This window comes from Gymnoscopelus braueri (assembly GCF_963280865.1).
Source record: "Gymnoscopelus braueri genome assembly, chromosome: 2".
Taxonomy (NCBI): domain Eukaryota; kingdom Metazoa; phylum Chordata; class Actinopteri; order Myctophiformes; family Myctophidae; genus Gymnoscopelus; species Gymnoscopelus braueri.
In genome coordinates, this window is record NC_137604.1 from 3,478,129 (window position 1) to 3,502,222 (window position 24,094).

The following is a 24,094-nucleotide window of genomic DNA, read 5'->3' on the forward strand; positions in this document are numbered from 1 at the left end:
CTTTAGTCTGATGATATCAGGTTGTTGGGAGGAACCAGTAACTATACTGGTTGTCTAAACAGTGATTAAACAAGTGTAAAGAACAGCGATAGTTATTTAAGGTGCCTTGTGGCCAGGTCTTAGACTTGTGTATTTTAGACGTATATGAGCTCTAGTCAAGTCTTAGACTTAGAGTATGGAGCTTAGACGTATATGAGCTCTAGTCAGGTCTTAGACTTAGAGTATGGAGCTTAGACGTATATGAGCTCTAGAGGAGGACATTGTTTCATGTTAGTTAGACGTATATGAGCTCTAGAGGAGGACATTGTTTCATGTTAGTTAGACGTATATGAGCTCTAGAGGAGGACATTGTTTCATGTTAGTTAGACGTATATGAGCTCTAGAGGAGGACATTGTGTCATGTTAGTTATTTTCTTTCTCTTTGAGTATTGAATATTGTTGCGTATCTATTAACTGTGTACAGAGGTACAGTTGAACAACTTGTATCTGAATTGTTTAAAGTTCCATATGCATTCATATAAGATTCATGTAACTTCTGCTGTGGTTAAATAAATTACGATGGGACTTGCATCTCTCTCTCTCTCTCTCTCTCTCTCTCTCTCTCTCTCTCTCTCTCTCTCTCTCTCTCTCTCTCTCTCTCTCTCTCTCTCTCTCTCTCTCTCTCCAGAGTCAGTGAGGTTGGTGAATGGGACTAGTGTGTGTTCAGGCAGAGTGGAGGTGAAGTCTAATCAGTCGTGGGTCTCAGTGTATGAAGGTGACTTTGACCATCAGGATGCAGAGGTGGTCTGTAGGGAGCTTGGCTGTGGGGTCCCTTCAGTACTCCAGGGGGCGCTCTATGCAGAAGTGGACACTCCAATGTGGACCAAAGCGTTCCAGTGTGAAGGCAATGAGTCTGTTCTCCTGGACTGTGGAACCTCAGACTCAACTAGAAATACCAGCTCACCTAATAAGACTGTTGAACTCACCTGCTTAGGTAAGAGACTTTAAACTTTATGTTTGGATTATTACTTGCCAAAATATGAAGTATTTCATGTGATAAAAATGCTGCATAATAGGTTAACATTACATTATGACATATTTCAATTAAATTACTGTTGTTTGTTATAAACAAACTGTCAATTTGTATTCCTGTATAGGCCTACATGTTATTTTCATCTGTTTTTATATAAGTCATACATTTCATCATTCACTCATTCCCAGCCTTTGAATATCAAATAAATATCATCAAACAGGAGAATCAAAGGACATATTGTCCTGTATTCCGACACATCAATAAGCTGCTGTATTTGTAGAGAGGATCCATGTTCTCTGTTAGAGTGAAACTCATTTATTTGATGATTTTTCTCCCCAGCTCTCCAGGTTAAACCGACACACAACTCAACAGGTAAACAAAGATGAAAGAAGAACTGAACATAGATTACAGTCCTGAAGATATTTTAATTAAAGTAATGCTTTTTACTGCTTATTCTCTGTACAGAGTCTGATGATGTCAGGTTGGTGGGAGGAACCAGTAACTGTAATGGCATACTGGAGATGAAACACCAGGGAGAGTGGAGACCATTTTTGGCTTGGTTTGACTGGAACAGGATGTCATCATCTGTAGTGTGTAGACAGCTGGACTGTGGCTTTGCTGTCTCAACAGAATTTACTTCTATTTCTACACGTCAAGCTGGATGGGTGATTCCATCTTCCTGTGTTGGCTCTGAGTCTTCACTGATGGAGTGTGGACCAGTAAAGTCTTATGATTCCACTGTCACACTGAAGGTGAACTGTTCAGGTAAAACAATGACTTCAACAATGACACTAATCTTTACACTCTCTTATATCATTGCTCTCTTTCACACACAATCTATAGCTTGTCTCTACTGTGCATACATCTGTCCCTCTATATGCATGTCTGTGTGGCTTTTAATAGTTGTGTCATTATCAAAATGCATTTAAAATGTGCCATTTCTGTTCATCTGGAGTTCACAATTTAATCAGTCCATTTAAAATAGTGATTTGACACGTGTAAAGAAATCCATTTGTGATTTAAGTTGTCTTGTGAATGAATGAATGAATGGTTTATAATTCGGTATCAAGTGTTGCAAAATTTAACACACAACAATTTAAAATAAAAAAAATTAAACAGTACTTGTACAGAAAAGGTGTAGGCTGAAGCCGTAGCTTATAATGCCTACCCTTTTTATCTTAACAACTTAAATCAAAAGAATAATTTCTATACAAAATACTTAATTATACAAAAGGCAAAAAAAGACAACGACAAGGACAAACACACTTGTCTCAAAAGTTTGTTTCTTATACTTAAGGTATCTACAGTATGTGTCTATATATATATATATATATATATATATATATATATATATATATATATATGTATATATATATATATATATATATATATATATATACACACACATACATATATACATAAACGTATATATTCACACACACACACACACACACACACACACACACACACACACACACACACACACACACACACACACACACACACACACACACACACACACACACACACACACACACACATATATACACACACATGTACACATGTACAACACATGCATATGTTAATGTTTTATAATGAAGCTTACTTTTTATGGTTTATAATTTATAATAGCGCTTTATACTTATTTATTATATTTTCTTTAAACATTTTCTTAAACTTATAAATCAAACTGCACATTTTTAGGTTGTTTTCACAGCTATTCCATAATTCTCTTGCCATGACAGATGCACATCTTTTTTTTAAATATTTGTTCTTGTTGTGATGTTTTTTACATAATTTTACTAGATAAATGCATATTGAGTCACATGACTTGATGGTAGAGCAGATCTATGTTTATACTTAATAGAGTGTTTAGAGTTCCAGATGCATTATTTAAAGATCCATGTATCCATTGTTGTGGTTTAATACACATAACTCTTTTAAATTATAATGCTTACTCTCTCTCCATACTATACAATACATCCCCCCCCCCCCTCTCTCTCTCTCTCTCTCTCTCTCTCTCTCTCTCTCTCTCTCTCTCTCTCTCTCTCTCTCCAGAGTCAGTGAGGTTGGTGAATGGGACTAGTGTGTGTTCAGGCAGAGTGGAGGTGAAGTCTAATCAGTCGTGGGTCTCAGTGTATGAAGGTGAATTTGACCAGCAAGATGCAGAGGTGGTCTGTAGGGAGCTTGGCTGTGGGGCTCCTTCAGTCCTCCAGGGGGCGCTCTATGGAGAAGTGGAGGCTCCAATGTGGAACAATGAGTTCCAGTGTGAAGGCAATGAGTCTGTTCTCCTGGACTGTGGAACCTCTAACTCAACTAGTAACATCAGCTCACCTAACAAGACTGTTGAACTCACCTGCTCAGGTAAAAGACAAACTATACCTTTTGTTTGGAATATTACTTATTAAAATCTGAACTATTATATGTGATATGAATCTAAAAGTGCCGCATACATTTGGAATAACATTAGGAGAATGAATACATCTTTATATCCAAGTTTATATTTCTGTATACAACTTATTTTCATCAATGAATATCATCAAACAGGACAAACAAAGGACGTGTTGTCCTGTATTTCAACACATCAACAAGCTGGTGTATTGGTAGAGAGGATCCATGTACTCTGTTACAGTGAAACTCATTTATTTGATGATTTTTTTCCCTCAGCTCTCCAGGTTAAACCAACACACAACTCAACAGGTAAACAAAGATGAAGGAAGAACAACTGATTATAGATTACAGTCTTGAAGGTCTTGTAATATGTTTTACTGCTGCTTACTCTACGAAGTGTGTCTGTCTGTCTAAGAGATAGAGAGAAAGAGATCAATACATTATTTAGAATAAAAAAGGGACCCATTTTCTACTGTGTTATAAGACAGTAATAATTATAATGTAAAATATAATTGTATTAAATCAAAACAGAAGTTACATGAATCCTTTAAGAATGCATATGGAGCATTAAACACATACAAGTTGTTTGAAGACCCACTCCACCCAAAATCATGTTTTTTTAGTTTTTAATGTGTTTTTGAAGCAAAATAAATTCCTGGTGGTTTTTGGCACTCTGCTTTTCTCTAAAGCCCTGATGTCGATGTTCACCTCCAAAACTGGCCTTAAAAACGCCCTCTCTATGAAAGCAGGTGTGTGACGTAACAAGTGACTCAGGTACATTGTTCGCATCATCAGGGACACACCAATCAAATCCTTTTCAAAGGCTTGAATATACATAGCTTAACTCACGGTGTCTGCAATGCGCTGGATAATGTATCTGGCTATTCTGCCTCTTATTGAACAACATACCCACCCACATGACAGGAAGAGTAGGAAGCAGAGGTACTAGGAAGTATACAGAAGCACATGGAAGACTCTAGTGGGCAGATCGCTGCTTATAATTTAATGGTAACTAGATTATGGCGAGCCATCTATTTGAATTACAATATAACGGCAGCTCGTTCGCGAGCGAGCTTAATCCTTAATTACTCTTATGAAATCAAAGAAGAAATGGCCGCTGTCCTGTCTGTTTGATGAGTAGTTGTTGAAACAAACGAGGCTTCTCTTTTACAGTTCTTATCCACTAGTGCTACTGCTGCTCACAGATATCTGAACAGATGTTTTTGTTGCAGCACAGCAGCAGTCGGGGTCTAATCACCCTGACAGGGTTTATTTCTCAATAATGACCTGCTCCCCATTGATTATCCTGCTTATTAACACATTCCCTGCCATTGACGGAGGTCTACGTCATTTCAAATCCACCCGTTGACCGGCATTGACGGAGATCTCTCTCTCTCTCTCTCTCTCTCTCTCTCTCTCTCTCTCTCTCTCTCTCTCTCTCTCTCTCTCCAGAGTCAGTTCTTTGTCTCTCTCTAGAGTCTGTGAGGTTGGTGAATGGGACTAGTGTGTGTTCAGGCAGAGTGGAGGTGAAGTCTAATCAGTCGTGGGTCTCAGTGTGTGAAGGTGACTTTGACCAGCAGGATGCAGAGGTAGTCTGTAGGGAGCTTGGCTGTGGGGCTCCTTCAGGACTCCAGGGGGCGCTCTATGAAGAAGTGGAGGGTCCAATGTGGACCAAAGAGTTCCAGTGTGAAGGCAACGAGTCTGTTCTCCTGGACTGTGGAACCTCTAACTCAACTACTAACACCAGCTCACCTAACAAGACTGTTGAACTCACCTGTTCGGGTAAAAGACGAGCTATTGTCTTGCTTTGGATTAATACTCTATAATACAAGTAATTGCATTGCATTAATGTTTACGCTATTGACTCTTTACAGCGACTGCTAATATCAGGTTGGTGGGAGGAATCAGTAAATGTACTGGTAAACTGGAGATGAAACACCAGGGAGAATGGAGGCCAGTGGATGGTGGATTTCACTGGAAACTGAAGTCATCATCTGTAGTGTGTAGACAGCTGGACTGTGGCTCTGCTGTTTCTACAGAAAGGAGTTCTGGTTTTACACATCAACCTGTATGGAGGATTACACCTTACTGTGCTGGTTCTGAGTCTTCACTGAGCGACTGTGTCATAATGGAGACTTTTGGTATCAAACAGAAAGGTTTGATTACAGGCAGACCCACAGTGATCTGTTCAGGTAATGAAAAACAATGACTTGAACAATGACAGCAATCTTTACAGTCACTCATTTAATCTGTCTGTATGTCTGTCTGTCTGTCTGTCTGTCTGTCTGTAGGTCTGTATGCATGTCTTTCTATCTATAGATTCACATATTACCCTCTCTATCTGTCTGTTTTTGTATAGTGTATCATCGATCCGTTACTCAATCAGTGCACCTGATAGTGTGTGTGTGTGTGTGTGTGTGTGTGTGTGTGTGTGTGTGTGTGTGTGTGTGTGTGTGTGTGTGTGTGTGTGTGTGTGTGTGTGTGTGTGTGTGTGTGTGTGTGTGTGTGTGTCTGTGTGTGGCACATGCGTGCAGGGCTTTTAGTCTCCTATGAGTGATTGGGAAAGATCTGAAGATGACGATGTTAATTTTTTCAGTTTTTTTATTTTGTTCCTCTTTACTTAATAAATTATTAATGTGTTATTTTGATGTATTGATTAAATATCCATATGTATTAATTTATTTTAAACTGAGTATATTGTTATCTCTCTGTGTGTTTAGGTGTTCAGTAAAATAATACTTGAATGAATCCATATATTTTCTAGAATGGATTAATGAAATAATGTTTTGAAACTCTCTATCTCTATCTCTATCTCTCTCTCTCTCTCCAGAGTCAGTGAGGTTGGTGAATGGGACTAGTGTGTGTTCAGGCAGAATGGAGGTGAAGTCTAATCAGTCGTGGGTCTCAGTGTATGAAGGTGACTTTGACCAGCAGGATGCAGAGGTGGTCTGTAGGGAGCTTGGCTGTGGGGCTCCTTCAGTCCTCCAGGGGGCGCTCTATAGAGAAGTGAACGCTCCAATATGGGCCGAAGAGTTCCAGTGTGAAGGTAATGAGTCTGTTCTCCTGGACTGTAGAACCTCAGACTCAATTAGAAACACCAGCTCACCTAACAAGACTGTTGAACTCACCTGCTCAGGTAAAACACAAACTATAGTTTTGGTTTGGATTATAATTTTATTATGAAAATAATTGCTTTTTTAATGTTTACTCTCTTGTCTCTGAACAGAGTCTGATGATGTTAGGTTGGTGGAAGGAACCAGTAACTGTACTGGTCTACTGGAGATGAAACACCAGGGAGAGTGGAGACCAGTGGATGGTTGGTCTGCCTGGAACCTGAAGTCATCATCTGTAGTGTGTAGACAGCTAGACTGTGGCTCTGCTATTTCAACAGAAAGGAGTTCTGGATCTACACATAAACCTACGTGGAGGATTACGTCTTCCTGTGTTGGGTCTGAGTCTTCACTGAGGGAGTGTGGAACACAGATGTCTGCTACTTCCTTGTACATACTGGAGGTGATCTGTTCAGGTAACAAACTACTACTTCAACAACTACAGTAATATGTAATATGCAAGAACAAATACTTTTTTTTGTCTCCGCCAAGCCGAAGGCATGGCGGAGAGTATGTTTTACCCTCCGTCCGTCCGTCCGTCCGTGTGTGTGTGTCCGTGTGTGTGTCCGTCCGTCTGTGAACAGCTGTGATTGGCTAGCTGTGATTGTGATCTCGCTGTGATTGGCTAGTGATTGTGATCGACATGACGAAATATAAGCACCGTAAGCATGATATAAGCATGATGAAATGAATAACTCATAAATAGCACCGCTCACTTCACACTAATTCATGATTTATAACTGCTGCTTTCTTTGCCTGGTAAACCATCTATTGCAACTTCCTGACCTGGCGGAGACCTGTGCTCCGAGAAGCACTTTTTCTAGTTCATCATGTATTATTGTCTCCGCCAGGCCGAAAGGCATGGCGAGAGAGTATGTTTTACCCCCTGTCCGTCCGTCCGTCCGTGTGTCCGTCCGTCCGTCATTCTGTTATTTTGTGGACAGCTAATCTCTGGCACCGTTGGCTTGATCGCAGCGAGTGCACACACACCCTGGATGCCAAAGCAGAACCTCTGCTCCAAATTTTTCACATGGGCCTTTTATAGCGCCACCAGAAGGCCGATTTGTGCAAAACACATTTTGAACAGTACTCCTACAGATTTTGGCCCAAAATCCCCCAAATCGATACACAGTATCTCTATAGTCATTAAAAGAAACGGCTCATTTCAGATTTTTCATATTCCATCCTGATTGGCAAAAATTGTCTTTCAAAGTTTGCAGGAGTGCTCCGTTTCGAACAAAATGCCTCAAATCATGAACACAGCATGCAATTTCCGTGACGTTTTGCACACACATTCTCACTAGGCCGAGGAAGAAATGCCATTTGAAAATGTTCAAATCAGCCTCATGGTGGCGCTGTAACAGGCCGATTCGTGTTTTTACCTATAACTGCACCGATCAGTGTAAAACTTTGTATGCACACTCTCTAGAGGCCAAGGAAAACATTTTCACATTTGCCTTTTATAGCGCCACCAGGAGGCAGAGTTATGTAAAACACATTTTTTTTTATATTAAGCCTTGATTTGATCCAAATTTCACGCAAATCGGTACACATGATCTTTATAGTCATGTGATCAAGACGGATCTGTTTGATTTTTCATATTCCATCCTGATTGGCTAACATTGACATGTAATGTTTGCAGGAGTGGCCGATTTTCAACAAAATGCCGCAAATCATGAACGCAGCGTCCGATTGCGGTGAAACTTTGAATGCACATTTGCACTACGTTGAGGAACAAATGCCACCCTTTTAACAATGGCCTGTTATAGCAGGTCAAATTTAGCAAAACACATTTTTAGAACAACATTTCTCAAATCATGCATGCAGTGTCCGATTGCTGTGCATGGCCTAGGAATAAATGGCACCCTTTTCACATTGGCCTATTATAGCACCACCAGGGGGCCATAATAACCTACCTGACCTGGCGGAGACTTGTGCTCCGAGGAGCACTTTTTCTAGTTATAAAGTGTTTTGTAAAGAATGAATTGTCTTGACGTGCTGTGTGTAAAAAAACACTTATGGTTTATTATTAAGTAACATTTGTTATGTTTAATGTGTAATACATTGTAATGGGTGTCTTGCTGTGTCCCATTGGGATCCTTTTAATTAATTTTCATTCATATTTCAGTCACAAAAATATTGGAGAGTTGTAGTTGAGTGACAGAATAAGAATGACTTGTCTGAGTTACATTAGTTTGTTTTAAACGTTATGAGAATAACAGAGAAACAATACAGAGACATTGTTTGAAGATCTCTAAAGTATGTTTGTTACTGCCTCTGCTAACCACTTAAACCCCAAATGGGTAATTGGAGTCCCTGGGGGCTCAATACTAGTGTGTTTTCTGTTATTGTGGGGAAAGCTTTCGCGGAAAATAGCAGATCGACAAGCTCACAATGCGACACGTTGTGTCGCATTGTGAGCTTGTCGATCTTCTATTTTCCACGAAAGCTTTCCCCACAATACCGATGCTGGAGTTTAAGTGTTTGAAAATGCTACAATATAATAGTCAAATTGGAAGCGGGTTGTGCTTTGGTATAACGTCACTGCCATGCGCCAAAAAACTGATGTACAAAGGACAAGCGCCGGGTCGCGACGCCGACGTGGCGATACTTTGTAGATCTGCACTTTTGCAGAGACCAATGAGTGATCGAAGTCTACAACAGTATTTATATTATTGATCTAACCTGGGCTTTAATCAGCTGTTTATGTTTATGTTCGGTTCCCTGCAGCTGATGCTTAAATCAAAACCAAACAGGGCTGTTACTGCGAAATTGGATTATGTGACTGATCACTTGTCTTAATGTGAAGTGAAATGTTTTATTATGTCATGAGTCTCTCACGACTCATGCGAGTTGAGTTGCGCATCATATACGCATACAATAATAAATAAATACTGTGAGCTCGGAAATCTCACAATGTCAATACTGTGGCTGTTTATACCGCCGTAATACCATTGCATGCCTAGTAATGTGTGTAATGCACACGGCACATGATGTCTCTGGTCTTGTAAAGTAACACCTAATACTGAACAGATTTCTGTCATACAAATGTCTGTAATCTGTAAGTCTGATGGTTAATTCCTTTAACGATGATGTTCTTATCAGTGTACGACTGGAATTTGAAACTGTCTGTCTGTCTCTGTCTCTGTCTCTGTCTCTGTCTCTGTCTCTCTCTCTCTCTCTCTCTCTCTCCAGAGTCTGTGAGGTTGGTGAATGGGACTAGTGTGTGTTCAGGCAGAGTGGAGGTGAAGTCTAATCAGACGTTGAAGGTGGAGTCAGAATCAACTTTGTCTCATGACATATTTACAGGTTTAGAGAAGTTGTTGAAATTCATTTTTGGGAAAGCCCCGTCAAAGACAAGTCTAAAAAAGTCTGATAAGTCGTGGGTCTCAGTGTGTGAAGGTGACTTTGACCAGCAGGATGCAGAGGTGGTCTGTAGGGAGCTTGGCTGTGGGGCTCCTTCAGTCCTCCAGGGGGGGCTCTATGGAGAAGTGGAGGGTCCAATGTGGTCCAAAGAGTTCCAGTGTGAAGGCAATGAGTCTGTTCTCCTGGACTGTGGAACCTCAGACTCAACTAGAAACACCTGCTCACCTGACAAGGCTGTTGAACTCACCTGCTCAGGTAAAACACCAAACTGTACCTTTGGTTTGGATTATTATTTTATAATGAAAGAAATATTACTTTATTTACTGTTTATTATCTTGTCTCTGTACAGAGTCTGCTGATGTCAGGTTGGTGGGAGGAATCAATAATTGCATTGGTATACTGGAGATGAAACACCAGGGAGAGTGGAGACCAATGGATGGTTGGTCTGACTGGAACCTGAAGTCATCATCTGTAGTGTGTAGACAGCTGGACTGTGGCTTTGCTTTTTCAAGAAAGTGGAATTCTGGTTTTACACGTGAACCTGTTTGGTGGATTTCATCTTCCTGTGTTGGGTCCGAGTCTTCACTGAGAGAGTGTGGAACAAAGGTTTCTGGTAATTCCACTGCCAGAATGGAGGTGATCTGTTCAGGTAAAACAGTGACTTCCTCAATGGCATATTTACATTCTTCTATCCATCTGTCTGTCTGTCTGTCTGTCTGTCTGTCTGTCTGCCTGCCTGCCTGCCTAATGTATGTTGTTTGCACATTCACTTCAGTTTTAGGATAAATGAAAACCTAAATACATGTTCTACTTTCATTACATTTGACCAATAACTTTTGATTTGAAATGTGATTTAGGTTTGTGTACTGATGATTCTTGATAAATGAGCTGCAAAATCGAGTCTTTACGCTTAAGATTTTCCTCAGTTTAGAATCAGACACAATGAGTCATCTGTCTGTTTAGAGACAATGATGTTTATAATTAAATTATTTCCAATATTTTGATATTTGTCTCATTTGACCTTATTGACATTTTCTCTCTCTGTTTATAAATCTGTTGTTTCAGTCAATCACCTCTGTCTTGTTACAGATCTGCCGTTTAATCCAAACATCACCTTCTTCTCCTCCTCCATGAATGGGGTTTCTGAGGGCCAGCATCAGGGGCCACAGGTGATGGAGGGTCACAGTTTCTTTATCAGCTGCTCTATCCAGCCACAGTACCCAGGAGGCTCCTTCCACCTCACCTTCACTGGATCCAACACAACACACAACTACACCCAGCCAGCTGTCAATCACTCTGCCAACTTCCTGTTTCCTGTAGCAGACCACACCCACCACGGGAACTACAGCTGTATTTATCACATCAATGTTTACTCAAATGACTTCTACAATAAGAGCCAGTTCCTCTCTGTCACTGTCACAGGTAACCAGAATTACATTGACTTTTCAAGTCACACTATGAAACTCAATCAAGCAAATTACATAAAGCAGGCTACAATAAAATGAACAAATGTTAAATAATTACATAAAGTACACTTTTAATGAGAGTTGATCTTTACTTGATGTTTGATGTTGTAAAATATTTTCTTTCACAGCTTCTCCACTGACATCAAACATCCTCAAAGTTACTGTCATAATGCTGCTGGTGTTGGTGGTGATAAGCTTTGTCCTCTATCGTGTCTGGAAGGTAATGTATACATTTTTATTCAATATTTATTCATATTGAATACCAGACCAGAATGTAAATGAAGTAGTTACACTGTTTGTATTGAAGATTGAAGATCTGATCCAGTAAGATCAAGTTGTGTGCTGCTGTGTTTCTCCAGGCCACCAGAGGGCGGAGAGCAGGAGTGGAGACCGCAGTTTATTATAATGTCGGACGGGAGAACGTTGAAATGGTTTATTATAACGTTGTTGGTTCTGATGCTGAAGCTGGAGCGAGTGAAGAGACAGAATACCACCAGTATGAAGAGATAAACCTCCAAGGAAGGTCTGAAGCTGGACCCAGTGAAGAGACAGAATACCACCAGTATGACGACATAGATCTACCAGGAGGGTCTGAAGCTGGACCCAGTGAAGAGACAGAATACCACCAGTATGACGACATAGATCTACCGGGAGGGTCTGAAGCTGGACCCAGTGAAGAGACAGAATACCACCAGTATGAGGTGGATCTCTGAGGAGTTCATGTCACATCCATCACATAACTGTCCATCACCTCAGTCAAGGTTTGAACATTTACACTGAACTGTAAATGTACCAGAAAGACCAAGTGAGGTTTAGAAGAGGCAGATAAAGTCTTCAGTGAAAACATTCATGAGGATACAAGTCAGAAGACAATGACACCTACAGGGAACAAGAGCTCTGTTTGAGGATCAGATCACATTGGACCGTGTCTGTCTTCAAGTGTTTCATCAAGTCACTATAACTATCAGTAATTAGTTATCAATAAATGCATATATTGATCCTACTGTACACAATACATGTCTATGCAGCTCAGGTGTTTGTGTCATTGTTCATTAGTCATTCAGCTCATAGATTATCACTCAGTGAACCATCAGAATCTGAGCTACACAACAATAGAATGTGGAGATTTGTTAATAAATTATGTATATAGATATCTTTTATAATTCACTTCTTACTTTTAGATGTTTAAGTATTACGTATAATTGAACACTGCTTTTGAGGATCTGTTAATAATAAGGTAGCATTATCATTGTATTGTTAACTACAGTCATGCATTGTGCCTGTCTTTTTTATATTGTGAAAAAAATGCATCAGCGGTTTGATTGCTGGTTTTAAACAAGGCTGGTTGTGAACAATACATCTTATTGTTTTTTATTGGATAACGTAAGGGGAGTTCCCGTGGCTGAGTTGTTATTTTGTGCCACCAGCCTTATCCCTAAAACACCTGCGCTACCAGGTGTGGTTTGGACGGTACATTAATAAAACCAATCAGCGTGCCAGGTGTCATTGCGTTTAGAGGCAGCACCAGCTGCCTTGTGCTTAATTAACGGATATCGCATTGTGCCAAGGCATAGCGCAGGGCGCAACATAGGGCCCTCAATGTATATCAATATTTTCTTATTTCTATTTTGTTTCTTATCCTTTTATGTTCTATGTAACATCATCTGGGTTGGATTTCTCGTTTTGAACTTGGTCCATTATGGATGAGCCTATAGGATCCATCCAACCATTCAAAGGACCTGAATGCTTCTTGTTGATGTGTCATCTGACAGCAGTGTTTAACATTTACATTCATACAATATGTATGTCTGATGTTTAATGTTTGTTACCATAAGAAAATAAAAGTCAATAAAGATGAACCCGCTGAAGTGTTCCTCTCCTAAATGTGTTGTGTGTAGTACAGGACGTTGTCAAGGTTACCATGAACGCAATGACTCATCTATTCTGCTACATGTGGGAATGTGGCTTTAAATGGGACTTCATGTCCTTCAAGACATTGGTCTCTGTTTTGGTCACAGTACATTCTCAGCTTTAAAGGTGGGTATAAGTGATGTTGTTTAGTTAAAATAAGTGTTAAATAGTTCTACATTCTGATAGTTAGCATTGTAATAGAGTGCTTGTTCAGTAACAGTGTTAAATAGCTCTATATTGTGATAGTAAAGACAGAATTCATTTTCAGGTCAGGATACCAATTCTATCCAATCAGGAGAGAAAACTCATACGGATGAACAAGAGAAATGTGCAGTGATACAAGACAAAATTGTTATTGTAACATCATAAAAACATGAAAGGAGGTCATTCACTCAGTACAATATGGTTCAGTACAGCTCAAGTTGCTCATATTCTTTAATGATTAATGAATGTAAGCAGACAGCAAAGGAGAAAGCATAGGTTCATGTACTTTAGAAAGATGATTAAAGTATACATCAACGTTAGAGTCAACAGAACACAATAAAGCTACAACTACTGTATTAAGCAAATCATTTGGAAAATCTACTCTGGAGAGACCTTAGTCTCACGTAGCCAGACTTTCAGAGATGTCTGCCTACTGAGAAGTCTGCTGACGCTCTAGATCTGTGTGGGTTAGAGGTGGGTGCTAACAATGAAATTAAAAAGGACAATAAGATGCACAGATATATATATGGCTCATATCGGTAGCAGATGATATTTTCCTTATATTGTTAAGTATAAGTTGACATTCACTGATGACAGTAGATGATGTTTATGTGTGGTTGTGATGTCATCAGTGTCGTTGTGATGTCATCAGTGTTGTTGTGATGTCATCATTTGTGCATTTCTAGGTTGTTGTGTTGGTTATCTGCAGCCTACCAAGCTGGAGATTCACAACAGTTATGTTTTATAATAAAGATACAAATTGTTTCCCTTGCAGAAAGGGGGAATTTTAACAAAAAAAAAAAAGAAACACATATCGGTATCAGTATCTGCTATCAGCCCAACAGTTATTTTAAACTTGGATAACTTCTCAGAATGTCCATATGGGACCATCCCTAAAAAAACCTGCATTGTAAAACTAATGTGAAGGACAGAGGCGGTCCTTCCTCATCTGGGCGGAGTCATTCAGTGGGTGTGGTAAACATCTGGGCGGAGTCATTCAGTGGATGTGGTAAACACCTGGGCGGAGTCATTCAGTGGGTGTGGTAAACACCTGGGCGGAGTCATTCAGTGGGTGTGGTAAACACAGTAAAGGTAAAAAGTCGTAAAAGAAAAAGAAAAACAGTGGGTGTGGCTTTGTCACCAGTGGCCTTCACTGGTCGTCCAATCCCATACAATGAATTGAAATGCATTCAGATGATTGGTAGATGGAGATAGGTGGAGATATTGGATCCTCTGACTACAGTATGTGAGACAGAGGTCTGGTCATGTGTTGGATCACACATTGATGCTCCATGGAGCACAGCAGGTTGCTGCTTTCATAGATGAGGCCTGATGGAGAGAAACAGCAGGAACATTACTGATACTGTAACAATATACACTGAACATTACTGATACTGTAACAATACACACTGAACATTACTGATACTGTAACAATACACACTGAACATTACTGATACTGTAACAATACACACTGTGACTGAACGTTACTGATACTGTAACAATACACACTGAACATTACTGATACTGTAACAATACACACTGAACATTACTGATACTGTAACAATACACACTGAACATTACTGATACTGTAACAATACACACTGAACATTACTGATACTGTAACAATACACACTGTGACTGAACATTACTGATACTGTAACAATACACACTGAACATTACTGATACTGTAACAATACACACTGAACATTACTGATACTGTAACAATACACACTGAACGTTACTGTAAAAATATAAGCAGGAACATTACTGTTGCTGTTGAATATTATAATAATATGTAAGAAAGACTGTCTGAACATGTAAGAATTTTAACATGTGAGTGAACTGGTCTTGACATAATTAAGTATTGTAGCTAGGATCTATACATAATGCAGTATTTCAACTAGGATCTATACATAATGCAGTATTTTAACTAGTATTTATACACAATGCATTATTTTTATTTAAATTTAGAATAGCCAATATTTTTTTATGCCTCTTTCTCCCCAATTTAGTCGTTATGCCAATTAATTCCTCCACACACACATTTCTGTGTTGTCACTGCTGTTGTATCCTACTGACTCACCTGCCAGTGAGGAGCCCCCACCAGGAGGACGTAGAGCCTTTGTGCTACTCCTCCCGCCCAACACTCCCCGCTGACAGGCTCCACCCCCAGGAGTATGTGCAATGGACGGGTATCACCCTCCTCCTCCTCCTCTCCATGCCCGGCTTCCCTCCCCCGAACACGGGCCTCTTGTGTTCATATAGACGCTCGACAAAGCCGAATGCACGGCGGTGGATTTTAACCCACAACCTCCGTGGTGGTGGGCAGGGACTTTACCACTGTGCCATCTGAGTGCCCATAATGCAGTATTTTAACTAGTATTCATACATAATGCAGTATTTGAATTAGTTTGTATACATAATGCAGTATTTGTACCATATGAGTGAACTGGTCTTCACAGGCCATGCGTATCCTGTCTGCAGTAGCGGGGGAGTTCAGCGTAAACGTCTCATCCAGACCTGCGTCTCTACGAGCTGCAGATATGGCCTGCTTTATGGCAAAGAAGATGGTGCATCCATACGACACCGGAGGTTCACCTATACCCTGTAGAGAACATATGGAGGTTCATCTATACCCCTTCTTAGAACCTGTAACCTGTTGTTGTCTGTGTATCTAGAACCTTCTTAGGACCTGTAACCTGTTATTGTTGTCTGTGTATCTAGAACCTTCTTAGAACCTGTAACCTGTTGTTGTCGCTGTATCTAGAACCTTCTTCAAACCGGTAACCTGTTGTAGTTGTGTGTGTATCTAGAACCTTCTTAGAACCTGTAACCTGTTGTTGTCTGTGTATCTAGAACCTTCTTAGAACATGTAACCTGTTGTTGTCGCTGTATCTAGAACCTTCTTCGAACCGTTAACCTGTTGTTGTTGTTTGTGTATCTAGAACCTTCTTAGAACCTGTAACCTGTTGTTGTCGGTGTATCTAGAACCTTCTTAGAACCTGCTTCCTGTCCTGATCTGTTTTTAATGACTGTGTCCCATCTCTGTTCCTCCGTGAGCCAACAGCACTGAGACATCTTTTAACACATTCACCAACACTGCCCCCTGGAGGTTATCACACTGTCACAAGTTCACTGTTATAAGTAATGACAACAGTATAACAGTAGCACAGTAAACATTTATTCTTTATCTCTTATTATGTCAGATTTCAAATTCGAGGCTCTGAGAGACATTTGTTGGGATATGATCATCAGGACTATCTCAATAAAAGCTCAGCTCTCAATAACAAATATCAGACAGACAGACAGACAGACAGCCAGACAGACAGACATGTTACACTGGACGGTGTATTGTGATCGTGCTGCTGTAGCAATTACAAGCTGTACTCCTTTGGAGGGAACAACAGTCACATTGACAGTGATCAGATTGAAGTGCATGTCTTCAACACAGTATCTTTGCGCTGGAAGAAGTTGGACCCAGTGACAACTGGAAGAGAACCACACCTTGAGGTCCCCTCCATATGCTGAGGCCACACAGCTGTGCTGATAAAATATATGATCTACATCTGGGAGGGTATGACTTTTACTCAAGGGGGTGCAGTGTACTTTATGCATTTGATGTCGACACCCACAGATGGTTCAAGCCCAGGGTTTCTGGGACTGTTCCAGAGGGGAGATATGACCATGTATATCCGTGGAGTAATCACCCCGACTGGTCTGACTTATGGCATGTAGAAGTTGGACACCACAACAATGGTCTGGTCTTTAAAGGTAGGGTAAGTGATTTTCTTTGGCTAAAATAAGTGTTAAATAGTTATATATTCTGATAGTACTCATTGCTAGAGTGTTTGTTCAGTAACAGGAGTCTCCAGCTCTTTATTTATTAAGCAGAAAATGCATTTTCAGGTCAGGATACCAATTTTATCCAATTAGGATAGAGAACTCAGACAGGATACAGATTTAACATGTGAAATTGGAAGTGATGACAAAGAAATGAGCGGACAAAATTGGAACTGGAACACAATAAAAATGAAGTTTATAAATGGGTACTCTGAATTTGGTCACCTACTTGAAAATGTATTCTCTGTTCATCAAAGTGCCGTAGAGACAGGGAGACTCCTGTTATTGAAGAAACTCTCTATAGCAATCAGAATATATAGTGCTTTGTTGGTTGTTTCAACCAAAACATATCACTTACTTTAACTCATTCACTGCCACAGATGTAAAACACTTAATTTTTTCCAATTACCAAATCTGCCACTGACATAAAAAACGTAATTTTGAAAAACGTTGATTTTATAAAGATCTCACCGTTCTTCATCTCTCGTAGTGATACATTTCCTTGTAACACACCCGGATACGTAAATGACGTGAATCGAAGGTTTCCGTTTCCGTCTGCTCCCTGTTTAACTCTCCCTCTGAAACGCCGTTTTCTCGGCTTTGTTTTTCTCCGCCGTTCTCCGTCTGACACGCTGTTTAAAAACTTCTACTACTGGAGAATGGAATGTCGCGGATTGAAAATGTGTTCTCTGGGCCACTCACACACCTACCCTGTGTGTCTACAAACAGTTGGACACGCGATCATAAGGGATGTACATTTTCTGTGGCGAGCTGAAAAAGTGAGTGAACCGTGCCGAGACGTGACGAGAAATGGTGTGTTTACACAGGGCTGCATGAGAAGGACTCCGAGCCGATCGGAATGTTTGTGGAATATGCTCCTCGTTGACTTACATTGTACGGTAAAACAGCTCTCAAAGTCACTCTTTTCGCACGTAAATGAATGAACACAAACAAAGTTGATTCAGACAATATAGAACATCACAAAACTCAGTACTGATTTTTTGGGCGGTGTAGCCGCCCCTATAAGTGGGATTGGGACACCTCATTAGTATTAGTTTCCTGCACTGTGATTGGCCCAGCTGGCCCAGTTAGCTGTACTGTGATTGGCTGACTCTATTGGCTGACTCTATTCAGCACTGTGATTGGCTAGCGAGACACATGATGACATTAATAACCTATAAATACGATTATGGACTTCCAAAAATCAATTTATTTGTTTGCTTCTATCACTATGATGACCACCGCCCACTTCACACTGGGTGTGATTTTTTAATAAGAATGTTAATTTCCTGTTGATTTTGCTATTTTTATTAACTCTTTGACTGCCCCGGACGGGATTTTTTTTTTTTGAATTTTTCTGAATTTTTTGGTATTTTTTTGGGGGGGTTTATCTCAAAGGAACTAGGAGATAACGCTATCCAAAAAATTGCTGCTCCATTCACTTCAATGTTAAAAAACAAACAGAGGAAAAATGCACCTTTTTCCTGGCAATGGGACAACACATTCTGAAATAAGTCTGGCAGTGAAAGAGTTAAGAAGAAAACCCGGACTGGATCCGCGGATCCGGATCTTCAAATTGTAAAATCAACAGCAAGTTAACATTCTTTATTAAAAAAATAAACAGTACTGGGTTTGGTTTTGTTCTATATTGTCTGAATCAGCTTTGTTTGTGTTCGTAGACGAGCTAAAAGAGTGACTTTGAGAGCTGTTTCACAGCACAATGTAAGTCAATGAGGAGCATATTTTGAATCATCAATTTCAATTTGAATCATTGATTTCTTGTCCACCTTTGGAGTTACATCATGTAGGGTTACATGACCAAGACCAAGGTAACTACACAACCCAAACCTCTACAAAAGTGGTCTTGCCCTTTAAGATCTGTGGAAATTCAATCCAGAGACGTTCTCGTGGTAAAGGATTGAGCTCAAGGGTGTAAGTCTAGTATGTGCTCGAAGACGTATGGTGGAGGAAACACACATGATGACCTGTACATTTTCAACTTAAGTCCTAGTTATGCAAGCTAGCAGTTATTCAGTGTCTGGAGAAGTCGGAACTTCCACGGAACATCAGGTGGGAACTGACAACCTGGCAGTAACAACATAACGTTGTTAAAACACAACTAGCTACTCTTTCTGATTAATGTAGACCAGTGGTTCTCAATATCTGGTCCGGGGACCATCAGGGGTCCAAATGGGCCCTTATAGGTCTGTAACTCTACAAGCTCACAAGTCGCACCGCGACACGTTGTTAGCTTGTAGATCGACTATTATTGGCGAATATTCCCCCAAGAATAGGGACGCTGAGGTTCAAGTGGTTAAATGTCACATTTTCAATCTGCCCTAATGGAAATTGATATTCCCTCAAATTTTCCTCGTGACATATTTTATCTTAGACTTGCATAATTATCTATGTACCCTAATATGACATAAATGTAAGGTGCTATAAACTAGCAATGAAATGCAATGGTTATGTAGTTCAAAGTAATTTACAGGGGTGCCCTGAGCCAAAAAAAGGTTGAGGACCTCTGTTCTAGGCAACGCGTAGCTCTTTAGGCTGTGACACGGTTGCTCTCCAGGCTGCTCATCTTGGATCCAGATAACTGGGCCCCCAGCAACGGCGCACGCTTGGACGGCGGCAGCAGGTGTTCAGGCAGATTGGCAGGAAGCTCGTGACCTTCCAGCTTAACCTTGATCAGATGGTTGGCCAGGGCAAACTCCTCATGGTCCAGGAAGCCGTCGTTATCCATGTCGGCCAGCTTCCATATCTTCCCCAGGACTGTGTTGGGAAGCTTGGACTTAAGCAGCTCCTTCTTGGCCGCCGCGCCCGACACCTTACCGTTGACGGGAGAGAGAGCATAGAAGATCTCGTCGTAGGTGGGCTTCTCGCGACTCACCACCCATTCCTGATCATCAATGCCCTCACTTGCCCCCACGCCGTATCCCAGACCAAAAGGCCCCCTCGTGGGGCCCTCGAAGGCTCCGCCCTTGACTGAGGGGCAGAGCATGGAGGCCTCCTCGTGGCGCACCACGGTCATGAGGCGGGCGATGTCGTTGGCCAGCATGTCCTCCACTCTCTGCAGCAGCTTGGGCTTCAGCGACGGGAACTTGGAGAAGTCCTGGCCTTCCAGCAGCTCCCTCATCTTGTTGATGTTGGGGAAGTCCCCGCGAGAGATCTTGTGCTCCTTTTCGATCTTCTGGTAGATCAAGCCTAGGTTGGAGAGGAGCTCCTTCTGTTTGGATTCCTTCCTAAAAACGCTGGGCATCTCGCTCTTCAGGGAGCTGATGATGTAGGCGTGCACCGTGGCGAGGCGAGCCCGCTTGATCAGGTCGTTGAGCTTGCGCACGGCTGCGTTGCGCGGCAGGGTCTGAATGTCCAAAAACAGGTCTTGCTCCTCTGCTTCAAACAACTGCCTGTTGTCGGGGACCATTTGCGCCTGGGCCCAGAACGAGCCGATATACACGCGCACCACCTCAGGCGTGTTGATGATTTTGCCCAGGGCCCACATGAGGGCGCCATAGACCCTCATCAGTTGCTGGGTGCTGATCTGGTCGGCCTTGTTGAGTACCACACGCATCTTGTCTTCATGGTTCTTCAGGGCTCGGATGACCTCAGAGAACTCGTCGGCGATGTCCAGCTTGTGAGCATCAAACAGGAGGATGATGCGGTCTACTCGCTCGGCGAACCACTCCAGCACGGCCGCAAAGTCATAACCCCTGCTGAGTCTCTGTTTCTCCCCTGAAAGGATTCCGGGGGTATCGATGATACTGATGCTCTCCAAGACTGGATTAGGCATCTGTGCACACATGAACCTATTCAGGAATTGGTTTCCAAAACAGTTCAGCTTGCGGAAGGGCTTTTTGGGGTCGACCACCAGAGTGTTGCCTGGTATCACACCTTCCTGTTCACCGTGCATAACCGCAATGAAAGAGTCCGTCGTCGGCTCGGGGCCGATTCTCATGCCAGGGAAGTCCTGGTCCAACAGGTGTCGAATAAATGTGGTCTTCCCGGTGGAGTATTGACCCACCAGGAGCACCATGGGCTTGTTGTCAAAATGGGCGTCTTCCAGTGCCGGGGAGTGGAATTCGTGGAATCGATACATGTTCTCCAGGGGGAAGAGTTTGGTCCGGTACAGTCGCCGCAGCCCCTCTGACACGTTGTTAAACACCTCAGGATTCTTCTTCATATTCTTCCTGAACATGGTGGCCTTGGCTTTCTCCGGTAGTGTTGTCAGTTTCAAACCTATGTTTAATGATGTTGTAGTTTCTATCAGAATCAGAATCAGAATCAGGTTTATTGTCACATCACAGGTTTACAAGGTAAAAAAGTGGGTGAAATTCGTTTTTGTACATCGTTCCGTATCACAGCTTGCCTGCTGGAAAATATTGATGTATATATATATCTTGCTCCTGTCCTTGTTGCATGGAGTTGACGGCAATATGTCATCTTTAAAGCCCTTTATAGGCAGACCATAGCTCTGGTTTGACGTCATCAAAACACAAACTGTTACCATGCAGGCTTACAAGTGGCTATGACTGCCTTCCAAAGTTTGCGGGCCCTGGGTAGGCAACCCTGGCGGAGACCTGTGCTCCGAGGAGCACACTTTTCTCGTGAAATATGTTCCTCTGGTGGCATCACAAGGCTCCAGGTGAGAAAAGGAGAGAGAAAGAGAGAGAGAGAGAGACAATAATATTCAAATATGACATTGAGTTGGAGGGGTGGAGCATGTATGCATTTAGGAGAGAGAGAGAGAGAGAGAGAGAGAGAGAGAGAGAGAGAGAGAGAGAGAGAGAGAGAGAGAGAGAGAGAGAGAGAGAGACTGATGCCATGGCATCAGGCACAAACAAATCAGTCAACTCCATATATGGGCACAAAAGGGGGCATACCCATATATGGGCGGAAACTGATGACATCAGGGATCTCCATATATGGATGAAAGGGACAAGGACTGACAGACACAGAGATCTCCATACATGGGCATATCAGCATGCCCTTATATGGCCATACGTATACTTGGGATAACTAGTACGCAAGTGCGTGTTCACAGGAAAATAAATGCTCTTGCGAATCGCCGTCGGTACCAACAATTTATTTATAGCGTCAGTTACTAGCTCTGGTGTCACGTGTCACGTACTTCAAATATCTTCCTGTGAAGAAGACTAGAAAACAAAACTAGCATTGACTAATCATTACAGCGAGTGGCGTTAGTACTGCTAGTTAGTTGGCCACACCCCCAGTCACTTCCCAGACAGATAGACGGAGTGGCGTCACAATCAAGTAACTCCCACAACCACAAGCAATTATTTGCCACAATGGCGTCCCGCGTTACTCATTAGACTCCCAATCCATCATCCTCGGGTTGAAATCCCACTGACAGTTGATTTTCCACAATCTAACGCTACTTTTTGCGGACAATAAATGTTTTTAGCGGACAATTTATTTTAGGCATAATCTTACAGAGGTTAAAAAAATTATAATAATAAATTGTCCCTACTCCTTGGGGTGTTTTTTGTCACTGTATATTACTGTCCTCTGCATTTACCCATCCTATAACAACAGTGAGCAGCCATTCGCTCGGAGAGCAAATTGGGGTTAAGAGTCTTGCTCAGGGACACACATCGACACATTGCTGGCCTGGCCTGGAATCGTACCTGTGACTCCCCAGGCGGGTATAATATTACTGATGTTAAGGGTTAGGAATAAGGTTAGCTTTAGGCATAATTTTACTGAGGTTAAGGTTAGAAATAAAGTTAGCTAACCTTTTAGGTCAGGTTTTTTGTGTGAATGGATCTTCCTCGATGGCAAGCTACCCAACTGGACCTGGACCTCAGAGCCAAATCCCCCCTCCCACAGTGTGTGGTAGGAAAAAGGAACCGTGCTCTAATACCCATTTCCCATTCTCTGCCCAAACGAAGACACTGAAACCCTTAACCCTGTTGAACACAGGAACTTTGTTTCACTGGAACTGAAAAACTCTAAAGGCCCATATTTTTTTGTGTTGGTGCTGCATTAAAAACAAAAAGAAAAACAAAGAAAACTGTTCAATATAATTGAATTGAATCTGCAATCTGCCTCTGTCAGTTATTATTTGGTGTTCACTCACACATTGAGCTCTCATTCTGGTCTTAAGCAGTCAATCTATCAGTCAATCCATCAGGGCAGGCCATCTTTAAAAAAATACTTAAAAGCTGTTATCCTAACGTACTTGCAACAACAGTCTTATAGTTCTCAGTGTAATGGCATACTACTGAGAAGGTGGCACTATAAAGACAAACTGTTGAATGCAAGTGATTATCGGCAAAACTGTTAGATATATTTTTAAGATGTGGAAGGCTGCTGGCAGCTAAGTTAGCTAAACTAGCTGACTAACATGGTGACATATGGAACTCAGTGACTGGGTTTCAACCAGAGTGAGAGATTCAACTAGTGACACCGAATTACATAGGTCACCACTTCTGACGTAACTAGTTGTCTCTGTCTCTGCCAGGCAGCCACACAAGTTTGTACATTTATCATTTAATGTCTGGGATTTACTCAGGATTTACACTGGGATTTGACTAGGGACACTAGATTGGATAAACCTTGACAAACAGCAGCAGCAACATTACAATGATTGAAGGTTTATCCTCCACAAATAGTTCCATTGGATGTATAGAAATACTATGGAATTAATACTAAACATGTGCTGTACAGCATAAACATAACTTCTACAATGTGTCCGGGTATGAAGTCACCATCCAGCTCTGTACTACCATCTTCAAGGTGATATCCCCATCATTACTGTAAATTAGGTCTTA

The 24,094-nt window shown here is 41.4% G+C and overlaps 3 protein-coding genes across 3 annotated transcripts in view; 1 reads left to right on the forward strand and 2 right to left on the reverse strand.

Annotated features, from left to right (window-relative positions):
• LOC308104486 (uncharacterized protein) overlaps positions 1-12,552 on the forward strand; it is a gene marked incomplete at its 5' end in the record, with an annotated part of 29,536 nt that extends 16,984 nt beyond the window's left edge. The window contains 7 exons of the mRNA XM_080454921.1: positions 6,384-6,539; positions 6,630-6,929; positions 9,709-10,134; positions 10,229-10,528; positions 10,969-11,301; positions 11,474-11,565; positions 11,705-12,552. Coding sequence (XP_080311047.1) covers positions 6,384-6,539; positions 6,630-6,929; positions 9,709-10,134; positions 10,229-10,528; positions 10,969-11,301; positions 11,474-11,565; positions 11,705-12,058 — 1,961 coding nt within the window. The 3' untranslated portion in view covers positions 12,059-12,552. The remainder of the gene's footprint in view (positions 1-6,383; positions 6,540-6,629; positions 6,930-9,708; positions 10,135-10,228; positions 10,529-10,968; positions 11,302-11,473; positions 11,566-11,704) is intronic.
• The window catches only part of LOC308075295 (uncharacterized protein), a gene marked incomplete at its 3' end in the record, with an annotated part of 215,821 nt that overhangs the window by 142,837 nt on the left and 48,890 nt on the right, over positions 1-24,094 (reverse strand). The gene's annotated exons all lie outside the window — the stretch shown is intronic.
• On the reverse strand, positions 19,849-21,498 carry LOC308104504 (EH domain-containing protein 1-like; the record flags this gene model as incomplete). Its single annotated transcript, XM_080454936.1, has 1 exon — positions 19,849-21,498. One exon carries the CDS (start codon positions 21,496-21,498, stop codon positions 19,849-19,851), a length of 1,650 nt encoding a protein of 549 aa, XP_080311062.1.